This window comes from Plecotus auritus (assembly GCF_963455305.1).
Source record: "Plecotus auritus genome assembly, chromosome: 8".
In the NCBI taxonomy this organism is placed as follows: domain Eukaryota; kingdom Metazoa; phylum Chordata; class Mammalia; order Chiroptera; family Vespertilionidae; genus Plecotus; species Plecotus auritus.
The window spans coordinates 143,853,011-143,878,814 of NC_137782.1; the positions used below are offsets into that span (position 1 = coordinate 143,853,011).

The 25,804-nt window shown below is 41.6% G+C and overlaps 1 protein-coding gene across 1 annotated transcript in view; it reads right to left on the reverse strand.

Annotated features, from left to right (window-relative positions):
• Positions 1-25,804, reverse strand: part of EML6 (EMAP like 6) — a gene marked incomplete at its 5' end in the record, with an annotated part of 220,528 nt that overhangs the window by 113,281 nt on the left and 81,443 nt on the right. Inside the window, 5 exons of the mRNA XM_080685637.1 lie at positions 6,164-6,299; positions 8,016-8,201; positions 14,758-14,826; positions 17,510-17,608; positions 21,171-21,330. Of these exons, the coding sequence (XP_080541763.1) occupies positions 6,164-6,299; positions 8,016-8,201; positions 14,758-14,826; positions 17,510-17,608; positions 21,171-21,330 (650 nt within the window). The remainder of the gene's footprint in view (positions 1-6,163; positions 6,300-8,015; positions 8,202-14,757; positions 14,827-17,509; positions 17,609-21,170; positions 21,331-25,804) is intronic.

A 25,804-nucleotide genomic window follows, 5' to 3' on the forward strand; every position in this document is an offset into this window, starting at 1 on the left:
AGGGAAGGGGAGATCGTGAGAGTTGTTCCATTTTCATTGTTTACAACATAAACTTAATGAGCTGTGAACATTTTCTCTCAGAAACCAGCTCAGGCTCCTCACAAGCACTCAGTTCCTCGAACAGACACATTGCATTTTGTCACATCAGACAAGTCAGCCCCAGGGGTCCACCTATGACAACGGATAGGACACCGCCATTCTCACTTTCTACATAACCATTTCAAGTAGGAATTGCTTCCCGAAGACACCTCAGGAGGTAGAGAACTGTATTCAAGTTTCTTAATCACGTTCTGTTTTCACCATTTCTGAACCTAACTGCTGTTCTGCACGCAAGCAAGAGTGAGAACAGCTCGGTCTCTTCTGGGCACATTCTGGAGAGACCCTGGGGAGGGGCAGGTCCCTGGCAAGATTCTGATAGCATTTCCCTTCTCTGTCTAGCCATCTTGGCCTGGTTTTAACGTCTCCAACACCAATGCAGAGAACGGTAATGTGGTCTCCTGGCCAGGCTGGCCGCTGCATTGGAAAATTATTAAGCTGTCTTTGCTTCATTATGTTCTGCTCTGGGAGTCCGAAAAACACAAGGCAATGTTTGGAATATGGTTGTAAATCCCCAATAGTGAAGAGAGACCCAGGAAGAACCATTCGAGTTATTTAAAACCACAGAAAGGCTCTTTTGTTCTGGAAAGGTGCATGTTTAAAGACCTTTGTCAGTATGAGCGGAAGGCATTGTGCTGAATTTGTAAGGTGTCCACATCTTGGACACCATCGCCTGATCTGCAGCGTTGCTTTCTCTGTAGCTCATCTGTGAGAATGTGGGGCTCTGGCCTGTGCTTGGTCCAGACTGCCAGCAGACGGCAGTAGAGAGCAACCACCTACTTAAACAAAAATCCTCCAAGACCAAATTCTCATCAGCCCTCTGCCCAGTTTTACATTCAATCAGAAAGTGGGAAATAGCGTCCTTCTAATCCTCTCTGTGCTAGCCCTGAAACCCAGGGATGGAGTTTCAGTAATATCATGAATATTAACACAAACTTAAAGGACATTGCTTATTTTCCATTAATTCATTGAATGGTTAAGGACACAGACTGGATTTATATCCCAGCCCCATTTCTTCCCAGCTCTATGACATGGAAAGCTATTTAATCTTTCAAATCTTCAGTTTCCTCATCTGTAAAGTGGAGAGAACATTAGGCCTCCCACTTCAGAGCACTGTTATAAAGATCCAATACAACAATATATTAAAAAAAAACTTCAACCAGGATCGGCACTTAGAAAATTAACCAATGACTATAAGTTTTTGTTATTTTAAGCAGAAAGTTTTGGTGCTTTGTTGGGGTCTTTTTATTAGTTTCACATCTCAACGGAGAACCACCTGCTGCACACATGGTCACATTCTGGCCCTGGGGATGGTCTGCACCAGGAGCTGTGAAGAAATTGCTGCCTGTGCCCCCTTGTGTTATAACTTACTTGTTGATTATCATGCTGATACGCCAGCACTGCAGACTCTCAGAAGGAAGGGCTATGGTCCAACACACAAAAGAGAGAACAAACTATTTTGGGAATAAAATGGCTTTTCCCCGCAATTATTTGGCCCAAGAAGGGAAGACTGGCAGCAGGGAGGGAGTTGGTACTTATTAGTGATCTTAAATCTGGTGCTCCTGGGCCTGGCATATGGTAAAATACCCAGAGCAGCTGCTCTACCCCTGCCTGGGCCTCAGATTCTACATGGAAAGTGTCTTTAAAATACAGATGTCTGGCCCCCACCCAGCGTTCCTCTGGTGGGTCTGGAGGAACCGCAGCTCCCTGGGGGTCAAAACCACGTGTTGAGAACCACTACCAAGCTGTTCCCCAGACTTGAGCCAGGTCGTTGAAAATGCTGATTTCCAGGCTTCATCCCCAGGTGATTCTGATGTAGTGATTCTTCAGCCACATGTTGGAAAACTCCACCCCAATGCATTAGAGAGCCCAAAGATGGCAAAAGAAAATGCAACTTTCAGAAGTTGATATAGTCAAACAAGCAAGCCCTGTGGCTGGGGACGAACATCCTCACTGACATTACTCAGCCCTGCACCCAGAGCTCTATGCACAAGCCCGGGAATGCTAGTAACAACTCGGGAGCAGGCCCCGGGGACAGCTCAGGGCCCTACATGGGGACAGCTCAGGGCCCTACATGGGACCAGTAAACACCAGTTGAATAAAGGAGGAAATTACAGCATAGAAACTTACATTATTTTCCCAACGTCCCACAGTGGAAACAGTTTGCTGAAAATCTATACAGAAGAGGCAAGAAGATGACAGATACCTTGCAGAAGATTCCTATGAGGAAGAATCTGTAATTCTAGAATGCAAAGTGAAATCTACCCTGGATATACTGGGAAGCAATAGATCACCGGGGATAAATGGGAAACCGTTAGAATTATTTCAAGCCACAGAGACTGAATCTGTCAAAACCTAACAAGAACATGTCAACAAATATGAAAAACAAAACAATGGCCTACGGACTGGAAATGTTCAATATACATCCCAATGTTTAACACGAAGATGCCAAAGAGTGCCATAGAGGGCCATTGCTCTGATTTCCCACGCAAGCAAAGTGATGCTCAAGGTGATGCAACAAAGGCAACACCTCATATGGATGCAGAAATGCGACATGTTCGAGCTAGATTCAGAAAAGGAAGGGCATCGAGACCTAATTGTGAACATTTGTTGGATACTAGAGTTCTCTAAAGAATTTCAGAAGAAGGTTAGTCTGTTTTATAGGCTATGAAGCCTCGGACTGTGTAGATCATGAAAAGCTAAGGGTTGCTATGGATGCCTCAGCATTTGATTTTCCTGTACTGTGGACAGGAAGCTACTATCAAGACAGAATGTGGGGAGACAAAATGGTTTCCTTTAGGCAAAAGTGATAGACCAGGGTGTATTTTATCTCCCTAATCTTTAATCTGTACACAGAGCGTATCATTCAAAAAAACTGGACTAGATTCAGGAAGGAGGAGTGACAATTCCTGAAAGAATTATCAATAGTTTAAGATACGGAGAGGACACCATCTTACTGAAAGTAGCAATGGTTTGAAACAACTTCTGATGAAACTGAAAGAAAAAAGTGCCAAAGCAGGACTGCATTTGAACATCAATATGACAAAAACCATGACTACAGAAGAGAGATACAACTTTAACATAGACAGTGAAGACACTGAAATTGTTAAAGATTTTGCTTTCCTTGATTCAGTCATCAAATCAAGACTGCAGCCCCGAAATCAAGAGAAGGCCGAGACTCAGAAGGGCAGCGATGGGAGAACTTCCTAGTAAGATGTGTCATTAGAGACCAAGGCTAAGACCATTCATACCCTCATTCATATTCCCAATTACTATGTACAGATGCTTAGATTGGACAGTGAAGACGGCTGATAAGGAAAAAAAAATTGACTCATTTGAAATATGGTGTTGGAGGACAGCTCTATGGATCACTAGAAAGATTTACAAGTGGGTCCTAGAGCAAATTAAACCTGAAATATTGCTGGAGGCAAAAATGACAAAACTGAAGCTGTCCTACTTTGGGCACATTATGAGGAGATGGAGTTCTTTGGCAAAGACAATAATTCTGGGAAAAATAGAAGGCAACAGACAAAATATGAGATAGACTGACTCCATAAAGGAAGCCACAGGCATGAGTCTACAAGAGCTGAGCAGGACTGATGAGGACAGGACTTTGTGGACATTACTCACTCATAGGGTCACCAAGAACTGGAGTTGACTCGGTGGTACCAAACACACACAAATAAGGAAATTACAGCACAGAAAGTTTCAATTATTTGCCCAAAGTCCCAGAATGAGCAAGTGATACAGATAAAAGGAGAATTCAAGTGGTGAAGTCTGGAATGAATTCTCTTCCCCACAAAGTTATTTCCTTTCTCTGTGGATGTGCACCCAGGACATAGTACCGAAGATTAAACAGGACAAGGTGATGGCTTTTTTCTGTAAACCTAACCTTATTAAAGATGTAGTACGGAGGAGCCCCTCAGCAAAGATGTAAGAAGTAAAAAAAAAAAGAGGAAGAGAGAGTTCACTCAGACAAAAAGAGGGAAGGTGGGAGAGGGTGAGGAAAAACACCAGGGACCTCTGAACCCTCTTCCCTCTGCCTCCCCTCATTAAAGGGGTAGCTGAAGCCACTAAGGAGGTGGACCAGGGGCTCCTGGCCCTGCTTGTGGTTTTGGTGCTGAAGAGTAATGCTAAGGCAGAGTTTGGGAACCTGAAGGAAACAAGGCCTCCCAGAGATTCCTGGGCACCGATGACTGGGGGACAGGACTGGCCTTATGATTTGTGGGGCCCAATATAAAATGAAAATGTCAGACCCCTTGTTTAAAAAAATGATTGAGAATTTCAAGGCAGCAACAGCACAAAACCAGATCTCCTGCCCGGGGAGCCAGCCCTGCCTGAAGGATTACATTGCATCCTATATGCAGAGTGCTTAGCACAATGGTCGCCAGTCAGTACTGTAGCTGCTGCAGGAGAGTCGCAGGGCTCTCCAAGGGCTGGGCAGGGGCTGGTCCTAAGCTGGACTGCAGGTCGCCTGCAGCACCAAGTGCCCACGGCCTGCTGCTCCTGTTTGCAAGGGTCTCTGCCTGAAAATTTCTAGCAGAACCTGCAGTGAAAGACCAGATTTTGTAGAGAGTAGCTATTTCAGCGTCTATAGGATTCCAAATTCTATAGTCACAGGAACTCCACACTTCTAAGGGGATCTCAGAAGATAGAGACACACCACAAGACCTGCTATGTCCTGCCCTGGGGAAGGACCACCCAAAGAGGTTTTTATTTGAGGCCAGCCTGGGAAGGGGAATTACTACCAGAACAAACCAGACAGTCCGCCTCTTCGAATGTTCTCACACCACATTCTACACCACAGAGCATGAACAAACACCACCACACGCATCCCTCCAGGCACTCCTCGCCATCTCCAGCACCTATGCACGCTCCTCTGATGCGCCTCCACTTTCTCAGCACAACAGTGAGGCAGGAGGCATAGCCCAAAGGACAACGGTGGACAGACAGGGAGACAGGTGATAGAGGCGATGGGAGCAGAGGTGAGGCATGAAGCCACTCAACGGACCAGAAGAAGAATCGGATGTGCTTGCTTTGTCGCTGTTGGAAACAAAGCTGTTCTCAGATTGGAGAATTGCTCTTTTGAATGTTCTATACCAGGGTTTCTCAGGCACAGAGAGAGTTGGAGATGTGCTCACCTCCCTATTGCTGGTTCTTGAGGGTCAAGCTTGAACACGGCAGGTTGACACAAAGAAGAAGGGCTGCTAGGCCATCCTAAAAACTCTGGCTCTTTTTCTGAGGAAAGTGGAAACCATCGCAGGCGTTTGAGGAAAGGAATAATGTGATCTAGCTCGTACGTTTCAAACAATCCCTCTGGCTGCTATTCTAATGGTGGCTGGAGCAGGAACACAAGTGATAAAGCAACTGCAGTGATCTATGTGAAAGAGGTGGTTCAGACCTGTGGATGGGCAGCAGAGATGCTGAGAAGTCTAAGAAGGAGCATCTTGTACTTGGAAACTTCAGTCTCCTAACTCTTAATCAACACTGAGGGAATGCTGGTTGGCCTAACGCAAAGTATCTCCAGATATAGAGTTTATAGTCATTTTACACAGTAACAATTCAACAAGTATGTATTGGAAATTAAAATAAATACACAATACTCCAGTAAAATGCCTGAAGCATGCTTTTTAGAAGAGCCTATTCAGTTTGTAGGAACGTATCTGACACTTAGTAGATGCTTAATAAGAGCATATTGAATGCATAAATGAATAAGACACCTTATACTGTGTGAATAATTACTTTATTCTTTTAGACATAATCATTTATAGCCATTAATTCAAAGTCTTTTATCACAATAGATGTAATTTATTTTAGTTGACTTGCTTTAAGAATTATTTTTGGCTTCCCTTGCCACCATTGTAAGTCATTTAAGCTTCATTATTTTACCCAGATCATAAATTTGTGTTAAAAATGACCTGACTCAGCATGCACTATTATTAAGTTAGGTGTGAGATTTGACTGAGATCCCTTTGTGGAATAAGATGGGTACCGAAAACCCAATACAGAACTTCACCTTGAATTTAACACTCATAGAGTTATAGGTAAGTATAAATACATATATTACCTTTATATCCTTGTTCTGTCTCCCTGAGATCAATTTTGGTTATTGGTTTGAATTCAGTATCCCATAACCGTATACACCCATCACGTCCACCGGTGGCAAAGCCTTCATCGCAAGGATACATGCTAAAGATTCCAGCCTGGAAATAAGGCAGATAACACTCAATGCTGCCATCATTCTGAATGTCATTGCAGTTGGGTCTTGATGATTAAAAATCAAGACAAAAATAAAAACAAATCCCTTGTTCTCTATTGAAATCCTGACTATACAACAAGCAGCCATTTATAATATCCTTTATTTTTTAGCTAGATTAAAAATTAATCATAATAACCACCAGAGCAAACTAGTTCAAGAGCTCCTTTGCCACTACTAAACTGACTGCAGGTTGTAAGAAAATTATTCAGAATTCCTTGGTTAAATCGGATATGGAAATCATAAATTCCTTTACATGACAAGTGATCGTTATAAAGATGTAACAATTGATCACTACAAAGAAAAGACAACAATGGAGGGATTTAATATAAATCGCTATCCAAATAATCAAGTAAAAAATATCCTGGCTGGGACCATAAACACTTCTACGGTACAAGCTCGTATCAATGAACATAAATTACTGTGGCGTTGGCTTAAGCATCATTGAAGATGCCTTTTCACATCTGAAATAGTTTCATAATTTAAAGATGCTTGTCTACAGGAAAATATTTTATTTGGTCTGCTTAAAGTGCTACAAGTGAATAATGTTGACCTAAGATCTAGAAAGAGAAAGTAGGTTACTAAGGTAGCTATGAATGAGGACAAATACTAACCTCTTAATTGTTTTAAAAGCAGTTTAAAACATAATAATCAAAGCCAAGAAAATTGGTCTTGAACATACAAGACAATGAAAGATCTAAAATTTCATAGCTCTTTTGCTAAGAGTTGCTTAAACTTTTCTTATAATAATAATAGGGGATCAATAGCAATAAGCAAATGACTATCAAATTTCCAGTAACATTTTACCACAGCTCCACTTACTACAAATAGGCTTTACCATTCACATCATCTCTGTTTTATCATCTGTAGACACAGCAATGTAACCATTTTAATATATGTCAAAATTGAGCAGAGTGGTCAAAAGTAAAGTTTGCCCTGTTCTTACACAGCAGACCATCAAAAGAGAGTTTGTCGCTGAAACTGGTTTGGCTCAGTGGATAGAGCATCAGCCTGCGGACTGAAAGGTCCCGGGTTCGATTCCGGTCAAGGGCACAACCTTGGTTGCGGGCACATCCCCAGTAGGTGTGCAGGAGGCAGCTGATCGATGTTTCTCTCTCATCGATGTTTCTAACTCTCTATCCCTCTCCTTTCCTCTCTGTAAAATATCAATAAAATATATTAAAAAAAAAAAAAAAGATAAGTTTGTCAGTGGTTTCTGTTTGCATTTAAGACTTGTGATGTGGACCTAGAAGTGAGGGAAATCCACTTTACTAATCAATGTAAAAATAGTTGTCTCCATCCTTGCTAATCAACGTACAGGCCACAGTGACATCATCTCAGACCCACTGAGTCAGAATCTGCACCTCAAGATCTCCAGGATATTTGTAGGCACAGTAAATTTGACAGTGCTGGTCGATACAATGAAACTGATAATGAAATTGTTCTAGTCTTCTGTTGAGCTACTGCTGATGAATAACAACACTAACCAGTCAATCGATAATTGAGGTGAAGGCCAATTAAATTATGATGCTTTTGAAATATTTCTTTTAGGTGAACAAAACACTGGGGAAATATTTCAGGCATGTTTAGGGAGTGTTCAGCAGAGTTGGTTGATCCTTAAGCAAGGGGGGGAAATACCAAATTTCCACATGGGAACACTTACACTATGTGCGCCTTGGATGGTGCGGACTAAATTGAGCCCTTTCCAGACATAGATGTCCCCATTTAAAGCACCAGAGTAGGTGATGTCTTCTTTGGCACACGCAAGGCAAAGGATGGTCTGAAGATCCCCTGTTTTGCCAAATATCCCTCTTTTTGCAGTCAGGGCATTTCCACATAGTGTCCAAAACTAGAAAGTAAGTGATAAAATAAAAAGATCCAAAAATAGAGTATTCCGAAGCAACTCATTAATAGTGTTTGTTTGCTTACGTTTCAATACATGTTACATAATTTGCTGTAGGTGAACTAGGTACACACAATTTAACTTATTTTGCTGTGACAGCAGAGAACTGCAAAATGCTTTAGCCAGCTACCAGCATAAAGAAAACTTATATTTTAAAATGTTCAAAGGTCCAAAATTCCAAAACATTACTAATTATTGATTAGTAATTTAATATAAAATGTCAATGTTCCAAGAGTTGGGATAAAGTGGATGATGAATCATCACGTTTTTGTTTGATTTCTTGTCAAATTATAGAACTAGGATAGATTCATTGTTGGAAAGTTTAGAAAAACAGAAAAGATAGAGAGGAAAATTGAAATTACCCACAATCTCCTGCTAACACACTGATATATCTTCTAGGCATTTTTTGGTGTATATAAATATATTTGGAAACAATTTCTTTCTAACTAAAAATGTTATAAATCATCACTGTAAAAATGTTACTTAGAAATATGTTGTTAACTATAAGCTATATTTCCATAGAGCCAAATAAATGCCTAGGCTTTTCAGTTTAGTGGTATAATTTATCATGTGGAAAACCATAAGCATGAATTGAGCTACTTTATAGAAGGTAGCAGGGAGACTCTGTGGTTATGTATATATTAAATATTTTGATTTAACATAGTTTTGAAAAAAATATATGAAATGGCATAACTCTAGTGCCCTAAATATAGTCCCTCATAGTCTATAATGGCTCTTTACAAAGGTCTAGCATTTAATCTTCTTAGCACCCTTGAAAAGAGGCTAAGACAGGGGAGAAACCAAGATGGCAGCATAGGTAAACACCTAAACTGCTGCCTCGCACAACAATTTCAAAACTACAACTAAAAGACAAAACGGACATCATCCAGAACCACAGGAAGGCTGGCTGAGTGGAAATTCTACAACTAGAAGGAAAGAGAAAAGCACACTGAGAGTCAGAGGAGCTGCAGGAGGCAGAGGTACTGAGACATGCGCGCGGAGAGGACTGGCAACTGAGTGCGCAGCTGGCTTTCTCAAGTGGGAGGGAGACAAAAACTCCCGACTGCGCTGAACTCCAGTTCCAGGCGAGACTCTGGGGACCTAGACTCATACGGGGTGAAACTGGACTGTCAGGAAAGAGAAAAGCACACTGAGACTCAGAGGAACTGCGAAAGGCAGAGGTACCGAGGTGCGCTCGCAGAGAGGGTGGGCAACTAAGTACGCGGCTGGCTTTCTCAAGCGGGAAGGAGACAAAAGCTCCTGACTGCACTGAACTCCAATTCCAGGCGAGACTCTGGGGACCCAGACTCATTTGGGGAGAAACTGGACTGTCTGGCAGTGGGCAGAACTCGAGGGCGGCTTTCTCTCAGAGGTGCTTGCAGTGATTACCACAGACACTGAGACCCAGGGGCCTATTAGGGCAGGACTGACAGGAAACCAATGCTATCTGCTCCACCCTGAGACTACGCCCCATCCAAGCTGAGCACAGAGGCTTTTGCAATTTTGCAAGTCTTGTCTCATAGGGTATCTCCAGCACAGAAGTTCTCCCAGCGTAGACACAGCTGATCCTCACAGCCAATTGGCCTGGAGGTCAATTCCTCCCAGTGATACCAACAACAATCAAGGCTTAACTACAACAAGACTGTGCATACAGCCCGCAAAGGGGTGCACCAAGAGTGTCCACCTCAGGTAACTGGGGAGGCTGAGCCACTGGGCCATATAGGACACCTAGCACACAAAGCCACTCTATCAACTCAGGGAAGCAACCAAAATGCAGAGACAAAGAAACAGATCACAAATGAAAGAAATGGAGGAAAGCAAACGACTGGATATAGAGTTCAAAACCACGGTTATAAGGTTTTTCAATAATTTTCTAGAAAAGGCCAATAAATTTAGCGAGAACCTCGAGGATATGAAAAAGGACCAACTAGAAATTAAGCATACACTGACTGAAATAAAAAATATTATACAGAGACCTAACAGCAAACTAGAGGACCGCAAGAATCAAGTCAAAGATTTGAATTACAAAGAAGCAAAAAACACTCAACCAGAAAAGCAAAAAGAAAAAAGAATCCAAAAATATGAAGACAGTGTAAGGAGCCTCTGGGACAACTTCAAGCGTACCAACATCAGAATTATGGGGGTGCCAGAGGAAGAGAGAGAGCAAGATACTGAAAAGCTATTTGAAGAAATAATGACAGAAAACTTCCCCCACATGGTGAAAGAAATAGACTTACAAGTCCAGGAAGCACAGAGAACCCCAAACAAAAGGAATACAAAGAGGACCACACCAAGACACATCATAATTAAAATGCCAAGAGCAAAAGACAAAGAGAATATTAAAAGCAGCAAGAGAAAAACAGTTACCTACAAGGGAGCACCCATACGACTGTCAGCTGATTTCTCAACAGAAACTATGCAGACCAGATGGGAGTGGCAAGAAATTCTCAAAGTGATGAATAGCAAGAACCTACAACCAAGATTACTCTACCCAGCAAAGCTATCATTCAGAATTGAAGGCAGATAAAGAGCTTCACAGATAAGAAAAAGCAAAGGAGTTCATCTCCACCAAACCAGTATTATATGTAATGCCGAAAGATATTCTTTAAGAAGAGGAAGAAGAAAAAGGTAAAGATAAAAATTATGAACAACAAGTACATATCTATCAACAAGTGAATCTAAAAATCAAGTGAATAAAAAAATCTGATGAACAGAATAAACTGGTGAATATAATAGAATCAGGGGCATAGAAAGGGAGTGGACTGACAATTCTCAGGGGGAAAGGGGTGTGGGGTGCGGGAAGAGAGGACAAAAATCGTACACCTATGGATGAGGACAGTGGGGGGTTAGTGTAAGGGCAGAGGGTGGGGTGGGAACTGGCTGGAGGGGAGCTATGGGGGAAAAAGGAGGAACAATTGTAATAATCTGAACAATAAAGATTAAATTAAAAAAAAAGAAAGAAAAGAGGCTAAGACAGATACCACTATCCCCATTTGGAAGTGAGGAACAGAGTATTAAGTGGTTTGCCGAAGGTCAGGGCTCAAAGGGAGGTTATATAGGACACAATATTGAAATCCTTATCTTTGCCTTGAGAACTTTAAATCCTGTGAAGATACATATAAAACAAGCGATCATTTCAAGGCAGCATATTCAGATTGCATACAGGTGGCAAGAGAATTTAAGAAGAGAGAAGCATGTTGAATTAACTGGGATGAGCCAGAGTAGGATTTGGATCTCTGGTGAGGAAGAAACTGCACTAGCGCTCACAAGAGGGGAAAGTCAGTGAAAACCCTAATTTTTGGTGCCTGCAAGAGAGGAAACAATGGTGGTCCTCTCAGAGTAGGCGGGTATCTGAGGTGGCCCTCAGGGAGGAGAGACAGACAGATGTGCAACCTTTTGAGACAATACAAGGTTTTTCTCATTAAAGAGGGAATTCGTCAACTCTGGTGATTCATTTCTTTGGAGACTGTTTTTATGAAAAGTCATGAAAGTATACATGGAAAGAATAAAAAGATAGGTATAAGCTTTGGTAATACATTTAATATTTCAGTATTAACTTTGACCCTGAACAAACTATGAGATATAACTACATAATACATGACCTTTAAGATACTTTTCTTTCTCACCATGTCTCCTAGGCATGAAGATTAAAAGGAGAGTAATTATTTTGTAATTATTATTGCTTTAACATGGGGTGTGCACCTCTGCCCTGAGTTACTGAAATATTTCTAGATGGACAACCACAAAAAATATAGAGACCATTATCCTCAGACACAAAGGGTTTCTGATAAAATCACCTAATCAGATGGTAATAATGTAAAACATTGCAAGTAATTAAAGGACTCTCTAAAAAGGCACCTATAAATGTAATGCCAGGATAGATATGAGATTTTCTCCAGAAAGTGGCAAATCTTTGACCCATGATCTCTTCTTGAGAAGCACTTCCTGTTTGGAAAACAGTGACAGGTTAGGGTAGCAACACATCTTTAAGCCCACATCAGATGGAGAGTCATTATCTATCTTTTCCAATCTCCAGTCACAGATTGAAATGCAAATTTTGTAGGAACTGGCAGCTCCCTTGGAGTTCATCTGGCCTAGGTAATCTCCACGGTCCTTTCTGTCTCTGACTAGAGAGACTGGAGAAGGATCAACAGTGTCCACAAAGCTGGTGAGCTCATTTGCTGTAAAGCCAACCAAGCAGACAAGGCTCAACTGCCACTGTTTTTCAGGCGTTCATTTCAGATCCCTGTAACTTGCCTGTTTGCAAAACCAGAAAGGGTTTCACCTTGGCTACAAAAATTTCACATAAGAATATTTTCTTGGGGTAAATCAAAGATTTTGCATTCACCGTGTGACTGGAATCATTCATTTGCTGTTAGGCAGCTTTTGGAGGAAAGGGTGGGGATCCTAGAATTGGGTGAAGAAGATATAGATGGTGAAAATAATTTGTTGAAGCCCGTTGAAATTTGATGTGGATTTCTTTTCAAAACAATTTAATACAGAATGGCTGAGTAGGCATTTGCAGATTCTTCCATTTGAGGTAAAAATGCTTGTTTTTGCTTAGGAAAAAATGCCTAAAACTACTAAGACACAACAAATTTCACAGGATAAGCAGCTGGAAGTATTTTCAAATGAAGTTCCAGGGTTTTACCTTTTTCTGCTTCTAGATTTAACTCAGTGGTCGACAAACTCATAAGTCAACAGAGCCAAAATATCAACAGTACAACGACTGAAATTTCTTTTGAGAGTCAAATTTTTTAAACTTAAACTTATTCTAATGCCACTTCTTCAAAATAGACTCGCCCAGGCCGTGGTATTTTGTGGAAGAGCCACACTCAAGGGGCCAAAGAGCCAGCTGCATGTGGCTTGCGAGCCACAGTTTGCCGACCACGGATTTAACTGATTAAAAGTTAAACCAAGCATGGGGGAAAAAATAGGAAGAAGCTAGAGAAGTCTACCAATTAAGCAGTTAATCTATTCTTTTTAATAATCTGGGTGGGGGGGCAGGTAGTTAAGCCATGTATGATCATTAAGGAAATAATTTCTAAGTGGAAAGAGCTCTACACAGGGAGCCAGAGACCGAGTTTAAATCTTACCAGTGCCACCATTTTTGTGGTCCTAGGAAATGGGAGAAGAAGTTAACATTATTGTGCCCCTACTGGTTCCATACACTATTTAACGTAACTCAATAAATTTAGGAGGTAGTGATCTCCCCACCCCTTTTTTTCCTAGAGGAAGAAACTCAGCCTCAGGGAGATTAAACAGCTTTCCCAGAGTCAAGCAGAGGGAGATAAAACCAATATTCAATATAACCTCCTGTATATTGGCTTCCTCACTATAGAATATGCAGGCAGGATGATGGCTCCTGGGTTAGGACCCCAGTCTTCCAGACACAGCTCACGGAAATTGGGCTCATCGTGAGCTCACGCATTTCTTTACTTGTAGCTCAAAGAACTGAGTACCTTTGCCATATTCTAGACTGATCAGAAACTCATGTTGGCAGATACATATCTTGGATGAATAAAAATTGTTAAGGTAATTAATATTTAACAGCTACGGTGTTATTTTGTGGCCATAATCTTTCCAAATATTGGTTCCCATGGAAAGAAAATTTTAAAGAGTTGGGTCTTTGGTGATGAAAACATTAATAATCTTTGAACATGTTATGGGCCAAGGACCTTTCTGCTCCCAGTCCCATGATTCCATGGGTGACCAATGCCTCCTATTAATTCTGGGATGAATTGCAACCCCTCAACTGGGTTCTTCTGCCTTACAAGCCCTCCCTAGCAAACTCACCTACCCACCAAGACTAATGTTCTGTTGTAATTGTTCAACTTCAAACAAATTGAAAATAGGGTCAGTTTTTATTCCTTCACATGATACAAACTCAACTTTTTATCGAATTTAGTGAGTTTTCTATACTTCCAGGTGGGCTGTGCAAAACATTAGGAAGGATCCTCCAACTGCTGCTGAAGCAAAAAGTGCCTGTATTACAGCAAACATGTTCTCAGGTTACAATCAGGTCTTTGCACCAGGGTTACAAAATGTATATGAAGCCCTAAGGGCAGCGGTTCTCAACCCTTCTAATGCCGCGACCTTTTAATACAGCTCCTCATGTTGTGGTGACCCCCAACCATAAAATTATTTTCGTTGCTACTTCATAACTGTAATTTTGCTACTGTTATGAATTGTAATGTAAATATCTGTGTTTTCTGATGGTCTTAGGCGACCCCACAAAAAATAATTTTATGGTTGGGGTCACCACAACATGAGGAGCTGTATTAAAGGGTCGCGGCATTAGAAAGGTTGAGAACCACTGCCCTAAGGTGTTGGTAGGACACTGATGTTAGCTTCCTTCAAGATCAGAGAAGCAGGTAAGGAGGCTTTAAATTTAAGGAAAGCAATGCAAAGTTGAGCAGTTTCTCAACACCAAATTATACGTAAACACCTAAAATTCCTTTTCATACAAGGTACCAAAAATTTGAAAAGAGAAATACTTTACCTTGATATGTTTTACTCCACAGCTAACCACTCTGTTTGGCTGATATGGATCCCAGGAAATATCAAAAATCTGTTTTAAAAAATATTAAAAGTTGCTATGTTGGTCATTGATGGGTTTTTGTTTGTTTGTTTTTGCCTTCTTTAGATACCAGTCTGATTGCCAATACTCTACCCTGACACTTAGGACACAGTGTTAACCTGCACAGACTGAGAACTGGAGGATCTGGCTTGGGGATGAGTCAGGAATTGCTGACACATGTCTTATCACCTCATGTCGACTTACCTCAGGCCTGAATAGAGAGGTAATAGTTAACCACAATCATTGAGAACAAACTGGCATTGTATTTTTAAGTCTGTCCATGCAGGGTAATTCCAAGTGATGACACAGAATATTTTTTTGAGCAGATTTTCTCTAGCTCTCCGTGCCAATAAAACACTTTTCAGATAGTTTTACTCAAAAAATGAAAAGAATTACAAAATGCTTCATTTTAAGTAGGAAAATGTTTAATGGTCAACTACAGTCAATGAAGCCAACAGTTTCTAGTGATCACGGAAGTTAATATCCCTGCACATAAGGCAGAGGCCTTTTCCTGCCACTAACTTAGCCCACCGAAAATAGTTCTTCAGACCATCATTATAATCTGGTCCAAAATAATATTTTATTTTCAGTTTTCCAAGGAGCTGAAGACATATTTGCCAATATTATTTATCATACCTTGAGAACAGCTACTAAGCTGCTTGCAGGTAGTTCTACTTCTATTTGGGGGACAGGAAAGAGAAGACTATTATCTTTTAGGGTCAAATTACCAGTGGCAATTGTTTAAAGTGCATATTCCCCTGGCCCACCAGAGAGAATCTGATTTAGTGGGTCTGAAATTGGGCCCAGACATTTTAAAACAGACCCCAGAAGTTTCGGAGGAAGGTGGTCCATGGACCACATTCTTTGAAAGTCTAATAAAAATAACCCATTGCCAGGGCCAGAGTAAGCACTTAGGCTGCTAACTTCTCATCACATCAGAAGGGGCAATATGGACCAATCATCAGAGAAAAGAGGAAGACTATAACCTTCAGTTAGGTAGAAAGGAGCAACTGTGGACCACAGAAAGAGCAGCGAAGAAAGAGCACTTGGTCCAAGTACCAATGAGGTCCAAGTACCCACTTCAGCTATGCAAGCTCAGGCAACTCTTAGCATCTCTAACCGCATGTTCTATAAAATGGATGATACCACCTCAGTTTTATTATGAGGTCTATTAAGATAAAGTTAAGTATGATCATTTTGCAGGCTACAAAAGCACTTATTATACAAATTAGTAGTAGGGATTAAGTATTTGGCCACTAAAATAATCTTGAAAATAATCATTTGCCCATAAGCAGCCAATAATCATTCACATTAGCATCAGTAATAAAGAACAAAACTAGGTGTGATACAAATTACGGCATCTGGGAGAACAATGTTCTAAAAGAACAGTATTTCATTAAAGCATCCTAGGCTAAAATTACAGAGTTATCACTGGAATAGCATTGCACTTACCTAACTGGAAAGTGTACGATACGGTAACAAAGCAATAGGAAATTCATGTATTGATCCAATTCAATTTACTTTATGAGATACAATGGGATCACAGTATAAACAAAAGCAGTAACACCAAAAATGTAAGCATTGCAAATATTTTCAACCTGTTCATTAAGTACTAAGTTAATACCAATTAACTACCAATAAGTTAATACCAACACCTCGGGGTAGCGCCCAAGCAGCACTATGCTGAAACATCACCTCAGAGTATTTTTATGTGTAGTCAGGGCCTGGAACCATTGAGCCAGAGGGATGCCAGGCCTCTTCCAACACTCAAGTTTCATTGGTGGTCACTCCTGGGCTTTCTGAGAACTTTATTCTCAAGAACAATTTGCCCAAATAATTGTAGCAACAACTATTGGATTCCCTTACTATCATAATTCTCCATATGTGACTATAATAGTATAGTCATATAAAAAAAACTTTTAGAGTTCACACAAAGCAAGAGACAATGAATTTAATATTTAATTAAGGCCTCATTCTTCATAGGCACATATTGGACAGAAATATAAAACAATTAGGAATCAGTGTAAGACAATCATGCAAATTCATTATTTTTTCATGAGAAAATCAAGACAGTAAAGTAGCCAAATTATTTTAATTATGCAAGTCAGTGGAGGAATAGATTTCTTACCAGTTAATGCATATATGCCTGCTTCATGTCCTATTTTGCCAGACATGACTACAAGGAACTATCATTTCTGATCACATTGACTTCAGTATGAATGACAAGCAGGCCACAATTTACATTCAAGGTTCTCAAATATAGCAAAGAACCACAAAGTTGTCATTGCATTCATTTGAAATTTAAATGTCTACGCTTGTAAACGTATTTTGTGAATACTAATTTCTAACAACTCTTTCCATTTCTAAATAAATACATTTGCATATCATTTTAAAATTCAATTCCATTTTGATTTTATGAGGAAGCTATAAAAAGCAGTAACTTCAATAAAGCATCTGATCGCCAAAAGAAATGCCAACATAGCTATCAATCCTAAGTTAATTTTTAAAAACAGTAAGTTTTTAAGTTGAATATGTAGGGAAAATATACATGTGGAATACTTTAAGAAGTATTACAAACTTTAAGAGGCTCGATCACAATCCTCCCCTCCCCCCCCCCCCCCCCCCCCCCCCAGTTACACAATCTATGTGGCTTGATCCAACAAGGTCTTCTTACCCGGTCTGAGTGGCCGGTGGCCGAGGCCAGCAGTTTCCCCTTCCTCCAATCCCAAATGCAGACTGTGTTTTTGGCATCCAATCCCACAGAGGCCAAACGCTAAGATTAAAAACAATAATTTAATGGCAAGATTCACCATTACCCATGCCCTTCTTTCAACAAATAGCCACTGATTATCTACTCTGGGCCAAGCTTTGAGCTCCTTATGAAACAAAAATCATTTTTCAAGATCCATCTTAAGTCCAAAGCATATACTGACTTCCATAGCATATACTGACATTTCAAAAACCTTCCAGTTGCAACTTATCTGTCCTTAAACATAGGAGACATATGTCAAAAATCTCTTGAATCTCTGATTAATTGGTGGAAGTCTCAGGAACAGAACTTGAAGGCAGGATTTGAATTTAATTTCTAAATTTAAGATCTTAATGTGAGATTTAAGAGAGTTCAGGATTTATAGTCTGAAAGCCTCAACAAACCGCTCCAATTAAAGGGTCTGACAAACACACAGAGGTGAAATCTCAGAAATAAACATTATTTTCATTCTTTTTAATTTCCATGATTTCACAAACATCTCAAGTGACTAAAGAAGGATACATAATTTTAGTAAAAGTAAACTGGCACTCCATCTCCCAGTCCAAATTCTTTGGATTCATAGCAGAATTTGTCGTCAAAGGGAAAGGGAAACTTAACATGAGTATACACAACACCTTAAGTGTCCAAACACATATTAGGAACACCAAAATCAGAGGTCCTAGCAGGATAGCACTTCTAAGGAAACAGCACCGTGTAATAGATAGAGGTTTGGACTGGAAGTAAGTAGATTTGGCTCCTATTTTAGTTTTGTGAGTAGCCAGATATAACACCCTGAAAAATTCATTAACCTCCTTAAATCTCAGTTTTCTCACCTGTAAGATGAATGTAAAATATTTTTCCAGTTTACACAGGATTTTTGTATGGATCAGTGAAATAATGTAAGTCAAAGGGTTTTAAAAATATAGTATTACCCAAGAATACGAGTATTCTAGCTTATGTATTTCATCAAATATATCTGAGTGTGCATGTACATGTGCGAATGTATGGATAGATGGCCATATATGACTATATGTACACATGTTAGTGTGCAGAGATTATTCAGGGTTTTGTTGTTTTTTTACTATAAATGACTTCCCATTGGGAATATTTAGTATTAAAAATACATAGTTGGAGGTTTTTAAATGTGCCTTTATGAAAGGGGGTCTTTGCTATAATTTTTAATTGCATGTTCCAGCAATGGAAATGATTTTAATACATTCTTTACTTTTATCCATATAAGAAAATTCAAAGTGGGTGAATTCCAGTCAGCTTATTCTTTTTCTTTAAAAAAAAAAAAAATAGAAAAAGCAGTTAACATAAACACAGACACTAAAATAAAACCCCCATTTTTTGAGAAAAAGCCAAATGGAATCTATTTTGTTCATTTGTAGTGACAGACCCCATACCTGAGGAGCATTTATATTGCCTTTTGTTGTTTGAGAGGGGATGGGTCATTTGTCATTTTCTAAATATCACTTGATTCCCGTGGACTCTGTCTAGGCAGACCTGAAGCAATAGGCATCAGCAAGGCAAGAAATCCATCATGGCCAACCAACAGGAGGTTATTCTTCTCAACTGACAGTGAAGTCCACCCCTACCCCCACACTGCAAAATGGAGCCTAAAAGTTAAAGCTGATTTCCTCAGTCACATTACATTTTTCTTGTGATGATTTAGAACAGCAATTTTCAACCGGTGTGCTGCAAGAATATTTAAAACTTGCAATACGTGACTATTTAGTCAGGGGCACTGACCTTTTTTCCCTTAAATTGTCAAATAAAAATATGACAGTGATCGTTCAGTGTGAAAGAATCAAAATGATACCTTTTTTTTTTCAGATGGGCAAAAAAATATATTATTTTTGTTTGCCTCAGAATTTTAGTAGTTTGTGTTCCATGAGATTAAAAAGGTTCAAAATCACTGCTTTAGAAACAATTTTGATAAAGAATGTTTGCTAAAAAAACAAACAAACAAACCAAAATCACATTAAAGAATGCGCCTGGGAGTACATCTGAGCATACATTTACACCTGGACGTGCTCATGCATTCTGACCCGTTCATTTAATTTAGTCAGGAAGCCAATAACTGCAAGTTTGAAGAAATGTCACTAAACAGCCTTTTCTCTTTAGATGTGGATATACAATGGAATGCAGGCATGATCCTGACTAAATTAGATGGGATTACAGAGTACTAAAATAAAAAAAATAAAAAAACATATACCAGGGTCCATGTTTTAGTGACTCTAGTTCTAGGGGAAAAAAAATGAATAATGATCACTACTCTCTCAAATTAGCAGACTATACCAAATATATAAAGGTTAATTGTTTAAAAAGTAACTCAAACCAGGTCAAGTCCTATAATCCACTGAACTTCACACAAATTCAGTTTGGTCAAGCCTTTATAAAAAATTTGACAGGTCTTTCCACAGCACAGACTCAGATATTTGACAAAAATTGAAGAAATTAACTGGCAGAAATATAGAGGGTTAAAAAAAAAAAAGTCAAGGCAGCCTAGGAACATGGAGAGTGGAGAAAAGCACAGCCTGAGTAAGGAGGCGAATGCAGTGGGACTCGGGGAAGATCCCTGGAGATTTCCACTCTGCTGGGGGCTCTGGGAAGGCTAACACATTCTTTCAAGACCTTCAAGAATGAGTTACTTACAGGGGCAAAGAGGCTGAGTAGGGCACTTGAAGTGGAGAGGCCTGCCTGAGAAAGGGTCTGAAGGTGCAAAAGACCAAGGTGTGGTAGAGGAATCTCTGACGTGTCCAATTTGACCACAAGGGGAGAGTGAAGATGAGGCTAGAAAAGTTGGTTAGTCTAGAATGCCCAGCTACAAAGTGTGGACTTCGATCAATTTTTTGCTTTTCTTGTTTTTAACCAATTCTCTGACAATTCTTTTTCTGTTGGTGAAACGAATTATCAAGAAATTTACTGTGTGGACCAGTTAAGAGGTTACTTAAATTGTCAGGCACGACATGGATTTGGAACTTAAAAGATGGTGGCGGAGAGAATGGGACGGAGAGGATAAATGTCAGAGTTACTGTAAAGAAACTAATAAATACACATGATTGTGCTTGAATTGTGGGGAATTGGGTAGCGAGAAGTTATTAGAAGTGACCTGAGGGGAAAGAGTCAGAGAGAAATTTTTTTTTTTTTTTTTTTTTTTTTTTTTTGGTGAATTATTAGGAGAGGATGTTATCTTCTGAAAGCAAGGGGAACCAACGTGATGCTCAGAGTTTGAGGTTTATGGAAAAAGTCTGGTCCAACCCTCATTCCAAATAGGAAACTAACAGGAAGACCAAGTGGAATTGCTGAGTCATGATGGGCCTGAGCAGCATGAGCTCATGACTTTCTTTCTGGAGGCTTCTTACCAGATGATGAGACTGGGGGAACCAAAATGGGTTTATTCAGAACTGGCGTCAGTGCCACAAGCTTGGAAAAGGGTCAAACAAGTGAAGACTCTAAGAGGCTGCCAAGGGGAGACAGCAAGGGTTGATAGACTTTCCAAGCCCAAAGGCTATGTGCATTATAATTCTAAGTGACTTATGAGAAATCATTAAAGGAAATGAAAACAGAAAAAGATACACACCTGTCCATCTGAGTCGAAAGCCAGGCAGGCGACTCCATGTGTATGGACATCTTTAAGAATAGACACAGTCTGGACATTATAGGAATCCCATATACATATATATGGCTCCTTCCCAACTTGGCCAGTTGCAACAAGAGTTTTATCTGGGTGTAAGGCAAGGCTGAAAAAGAAAAAGGCCTCTTTTCACATCCTGCTGAGCACAGATAAAAACACCGATCACCTTTTATCCACATTTGTTTCTCGTTTTAATTATCTAACAAGAAAAAAGCTGAACTGCCCTCTTCACCAAATAATTAATTACCCAACTGGTCTAAATATAAATGTTCAACTTTGGCAAAAAGAGGCTTAGCACAATTTAACAATAATCTCATCTAATTTTTACCCACTTGATTACCTTGAGACACTATTATGATTATAATCCTATGATTAGAAAATCTTCTACTTGTCTTTGTCTGACTGGCTTCTTCTACTTAATGTTCTTTAAGACAACTACCATATGGTTTCACTCATATGTGGAGTGTATTGAAATAACAAGCAAAATAGATCTAGAGAACAGGCTGACAGCTGTAAGACAGGGTGGGCTGGGTTAGGGGAGTGGAGGGATTGAGCAAAAAAGGGGGGGGGATAGAAAGAACTCGTGGACAATAAATAAATTTGAAAAAATATTCTATGGGTTTCTATAACTGCTTTATGTCATGATATTTACTTACTGATTTTTGAAAATATTATTCAGCTTTCAAATTAGCTTTTGACTTTAATTTGGGGGGAAATGCTGTTGCTAGGAGAAAGAGCTCAGAATTAATTAAACCTGCTCGCAGAAGCTGACTACCATCCTCACTAGGCTTTCAAAACATGGAGGGGTCCAGAGTCAAGTGCAGCTTCTGTTGCCACAGATCACGTATTTTAAATGAAATTGTCTGTTTTGCATCAGTTACTATGATACCGAGAGAACTACTAATGACTATGCTCGTGTAGCATTTTTCCCTCTGCACTCCAATCCAAATAAAACTTTGTCAAATACCAACTACAACTTCTAGGAATCTGTAGCAGCCAACTGAAGAGGGCAGTTCAGCTTTTTTCTTGTTAGATAATTAAAACGAGAAACAAATGTGGATAAAAGGTGTTTTAAATTTACTGTGTGAAGAAGCTGTGCCTTTCTAAAAATAGGTATTGGAAATTTAAAACAAAAAAGAGCGCATTACCTATATGAAAAAAAAAAAAGACTAGCAAATGACTGTTTACCCAGTAGCAAAAGTAGGTGTGTTTTTCTTATCCGTTTCAGCATTTATAATAATAAAAGCGTAATATGCTAATTAGACAGGACAGCAGAACGAACTTCTGGACGTTCTTCCAGACGACCTTCTGGACAAAGCCGGGGCTGCGAGGGCCGAGGCCAGCTGCAAGGGCCAAGCCCCTTGCACGCATTTTGTGCATCGGGCCGCTAGTGATTTAGTAGGAGTATATGCTCTGGAATCAGACACCTGGACTTGCACACTGGCTGCCCCTTGCTACCATCGGTCCTCTGAACATATTGCTTGATTTCTCTTGCCTTAGGTTCCTCATCTAAAAAATGAAGATGCTACATAAAAATAGGTAACACAATGGATATAGAGCATTTAGCACAGGACCTGGCACAAAGTTTCTTCACCGCCATCACCCGTGTGACTGGCCTCAGGTAGATACAACCAACATAGGCTATGTCTCTGTGGATACAGTGCATCTTTCAAAAACAAGCTACTCCTGGTTCTCCCCTGGCTCCATGGGTGGTCCTCACAATTCTGCAGCCACCACTGTGCTCCCTTCCTGGGCTCCTACCAAACCTAGTGCCACCTTGGGCAGAGGACCAAGCACCAGGCCATTCCTCACCCACAGGCACTCCCCGGGCCGCGTACCCTGGAGCTGAGTGCAGCTCGTCTTCCCAGGGGTCCCCAAGCCCCCGCTGCACAGTCCGCAGTCCAGGTCCTGCACAGGTCCTGAGGCCAAGGCCTGCTCCACTTGCCTTCTCCTGTCCAGGCTGGGTGCTGTGTCGGGTTTACGTTGTTCTATTTAGGCAAACAGGTGCAAAGAGGTGCAGTGAGAGCCCACAGGGTGCCCTTTGTGGCAGTGAGTGCAGCTCCAAATGGAGGTTCAGGGAAGGGATGGGCTGAGCATCAGGAGAGGTGGGATCAGGCCCCAGGAGCTGCTGCCTTGACCTCCCTCTGTAGATGAACCCGGAACTCATGGGATCTTGGAGTTCTACAGGGGCCGGCAGAGGAGGCCTGGGATAGGAAACACCTGGGCGCCCCGGGTACTCGGGCCCCTCGTCCTTGATGCGTCAGGTGCCTGGCTCACACCACCTGCCAAGCAAACCCCACTCCTCCTTGAGGCGTCGCCTTCCCCCACCCCAAGTCAGAGTCACAGTGCAGGGCGCTTTGGGGACCAGGTTCTGGTCTGAAGGCTGTGCGGGGGTGGGGGGGAGGCGGACCCCAAGGCCAGAACCCGGCGATGGGGGGAGGGGATGAACTGTGCGAGGGCCGCGAGTCTATCACCTTCCAGGAGGTCTAAGGCTCCGGGCTTCGGTGTGGGCTCTGGCTCGGCCGCTGGGCCCCCATCCAACCTCTGCTAGGGTCCAAGGCCGCAGCAGCCCAAGCGCACTGCTTCATTGCACACCCCAGCGGGCGGCAGCGCGGTGTCTGGAAGCGGTTCCCAGAGACCACGGCTGCCTGTTCCTGGAGCCTTTCCCCTGGAGAACAGCCTCCGGGCACTGCCCCTCCCAACTGGGCCCTCTGCGCCCGAGCCCTTCTATCAGGAATGCGCTCCTGGGCCAACCCCGCAGCAGGGATGGCCACGGGCTTGGGCGGGGCCTGAGGGAAGGGGGTGGGGTTTCCCGGGACCTCAAACTAGGTGCAGGTGCGCTCTGTGGCTTCAGCTGTGTAGCTGGGGCGGGAGGGAGGATAGGCTGGGAGACTGAGCACCAGGGGAGGCCCCGGGTGCGGCTGCTGAGACCAGTCTCCCCAGAGGAAGCCCCGACTCTGAGAATCCTAAGGGCTGGCAGTGGAGTCCGGGATGAGGAACACCTGGGTGCCCACATCTACCTTAGGAAAATGTGTCTTCGGAAATCTTTATATTAAGGGGTAATATAAAAAGGTAACACACATAAAGGCAGAGCTTTTTCACAAGAGTTGAATGCTAGAGGCTTTAACACTTTTTGCTGTTGTAGAACACTTTAGCATTCAGACTTGGTGAGAGGTGACCAGTAAGGCATAAAAGGACCCTCCTAAACTCAATGTTGCTGGGGAATCTTTGGTATTTGATGGCATCTAGATGTCCTAGAAAATTACAAGTGGATTATGGAGTCCATATTTGTTTCATTAAAGTAGATGGAAGCCGTCTGTGAAAACCTTATGACAAACTATGTCAGCTCATCCACCCATCCATCCATTCACTCATTCATTCAACAAACCCCTTGTTTAAGAACCTAAGAAATGTCAGGTGCAGCATTACACAGACATACACAGCTTAAGAGGAAGGACAGACATGCAAATAAATAATAAAACGCCAGTACCTATATACAATGACAGAAAGATGCAGGATAGAGATGGAGCAGCCAGCTGCCCAGGACTTTAGTGAAAATAGTTCATATAAAAGTCAAGGTGCAAGGGGCATGCATGTGAAAAGACAATGTTCACTGCTAAAGTCTTACAGGGAACAGCAGGAAACGAGATGGGTCAGACAAGCTGGGCAGCCAGGACAGCCTTAGAAGCAGGCTGGGAAGTTAGGGTGCTACTGACAATTCCTACAGGACACAGCATGGACAGTTTCATGTCTCAGGAAGGTAGCCCTGGCAGAAGTGCAGCTCAGTGAGAAGCACAGATGCATGAGGGGCGTCAGAAGAGGCGACAGGGAGGCAGTTAGGGACGAGGTGAGAGAGTCGGGTAAGACAGGGGTAGAGGGATAGAGAGGACCAGTCAAGGGATATTTAAGGGAAAGAGAAAAAAGAGGTTTAGGATGTTTGAGGCTAAGGAAAAGCTTGAGCATGTCTGATGTGACAGAATTTTTGGCTTGGACAACTGAGTTGATAGCTCACAGAGCTTGGCAGCCTATGAGCCTGAGCCTGGGGAAATGGCCTTCACTCCATCCAATTTTCAGCAGGGACACCAAGGAGCCTCCTCAGGTCTGAAGTCCTAGGGGCTATGGAGAAGAAGATCTGACTAGACCAACCGTGGGAAAACTACGGCCCACAGGCTGAATCCGGCCCGTTTGGCTGTTCTATCCGGCCCGCGGAACCAAAAGAGCAGAGGGTTCTCTTGCTCTCCCCTCCGCTCCTTTACTTTGAATTTATATTAGTTCACACAAACACTCCATCCATGCTTTTGTTCCGGCCCTCTGGTCCAGTTTAAGAACCCATTGTGGCCCTTGAGTCAAAAATTTTGCCCACTCCTGGACTAGACCATATGCTCCTGGAGGGCGGGGCAGTTGCTATCACTCTGTACACAGTTCCTGAAACAGCACAAGGCAGAGGAAGCACTGGCAAAGCATTTGCTGAAGAGGAGGGAAAGAGGCCCTCCCAGCTGCCATCCTGCCTCTCCCCTGACTACAGGTGACAGTTCTACCTGGAGAATGGAAAATAAAGAGGAATGAGCACACTTCCCCTA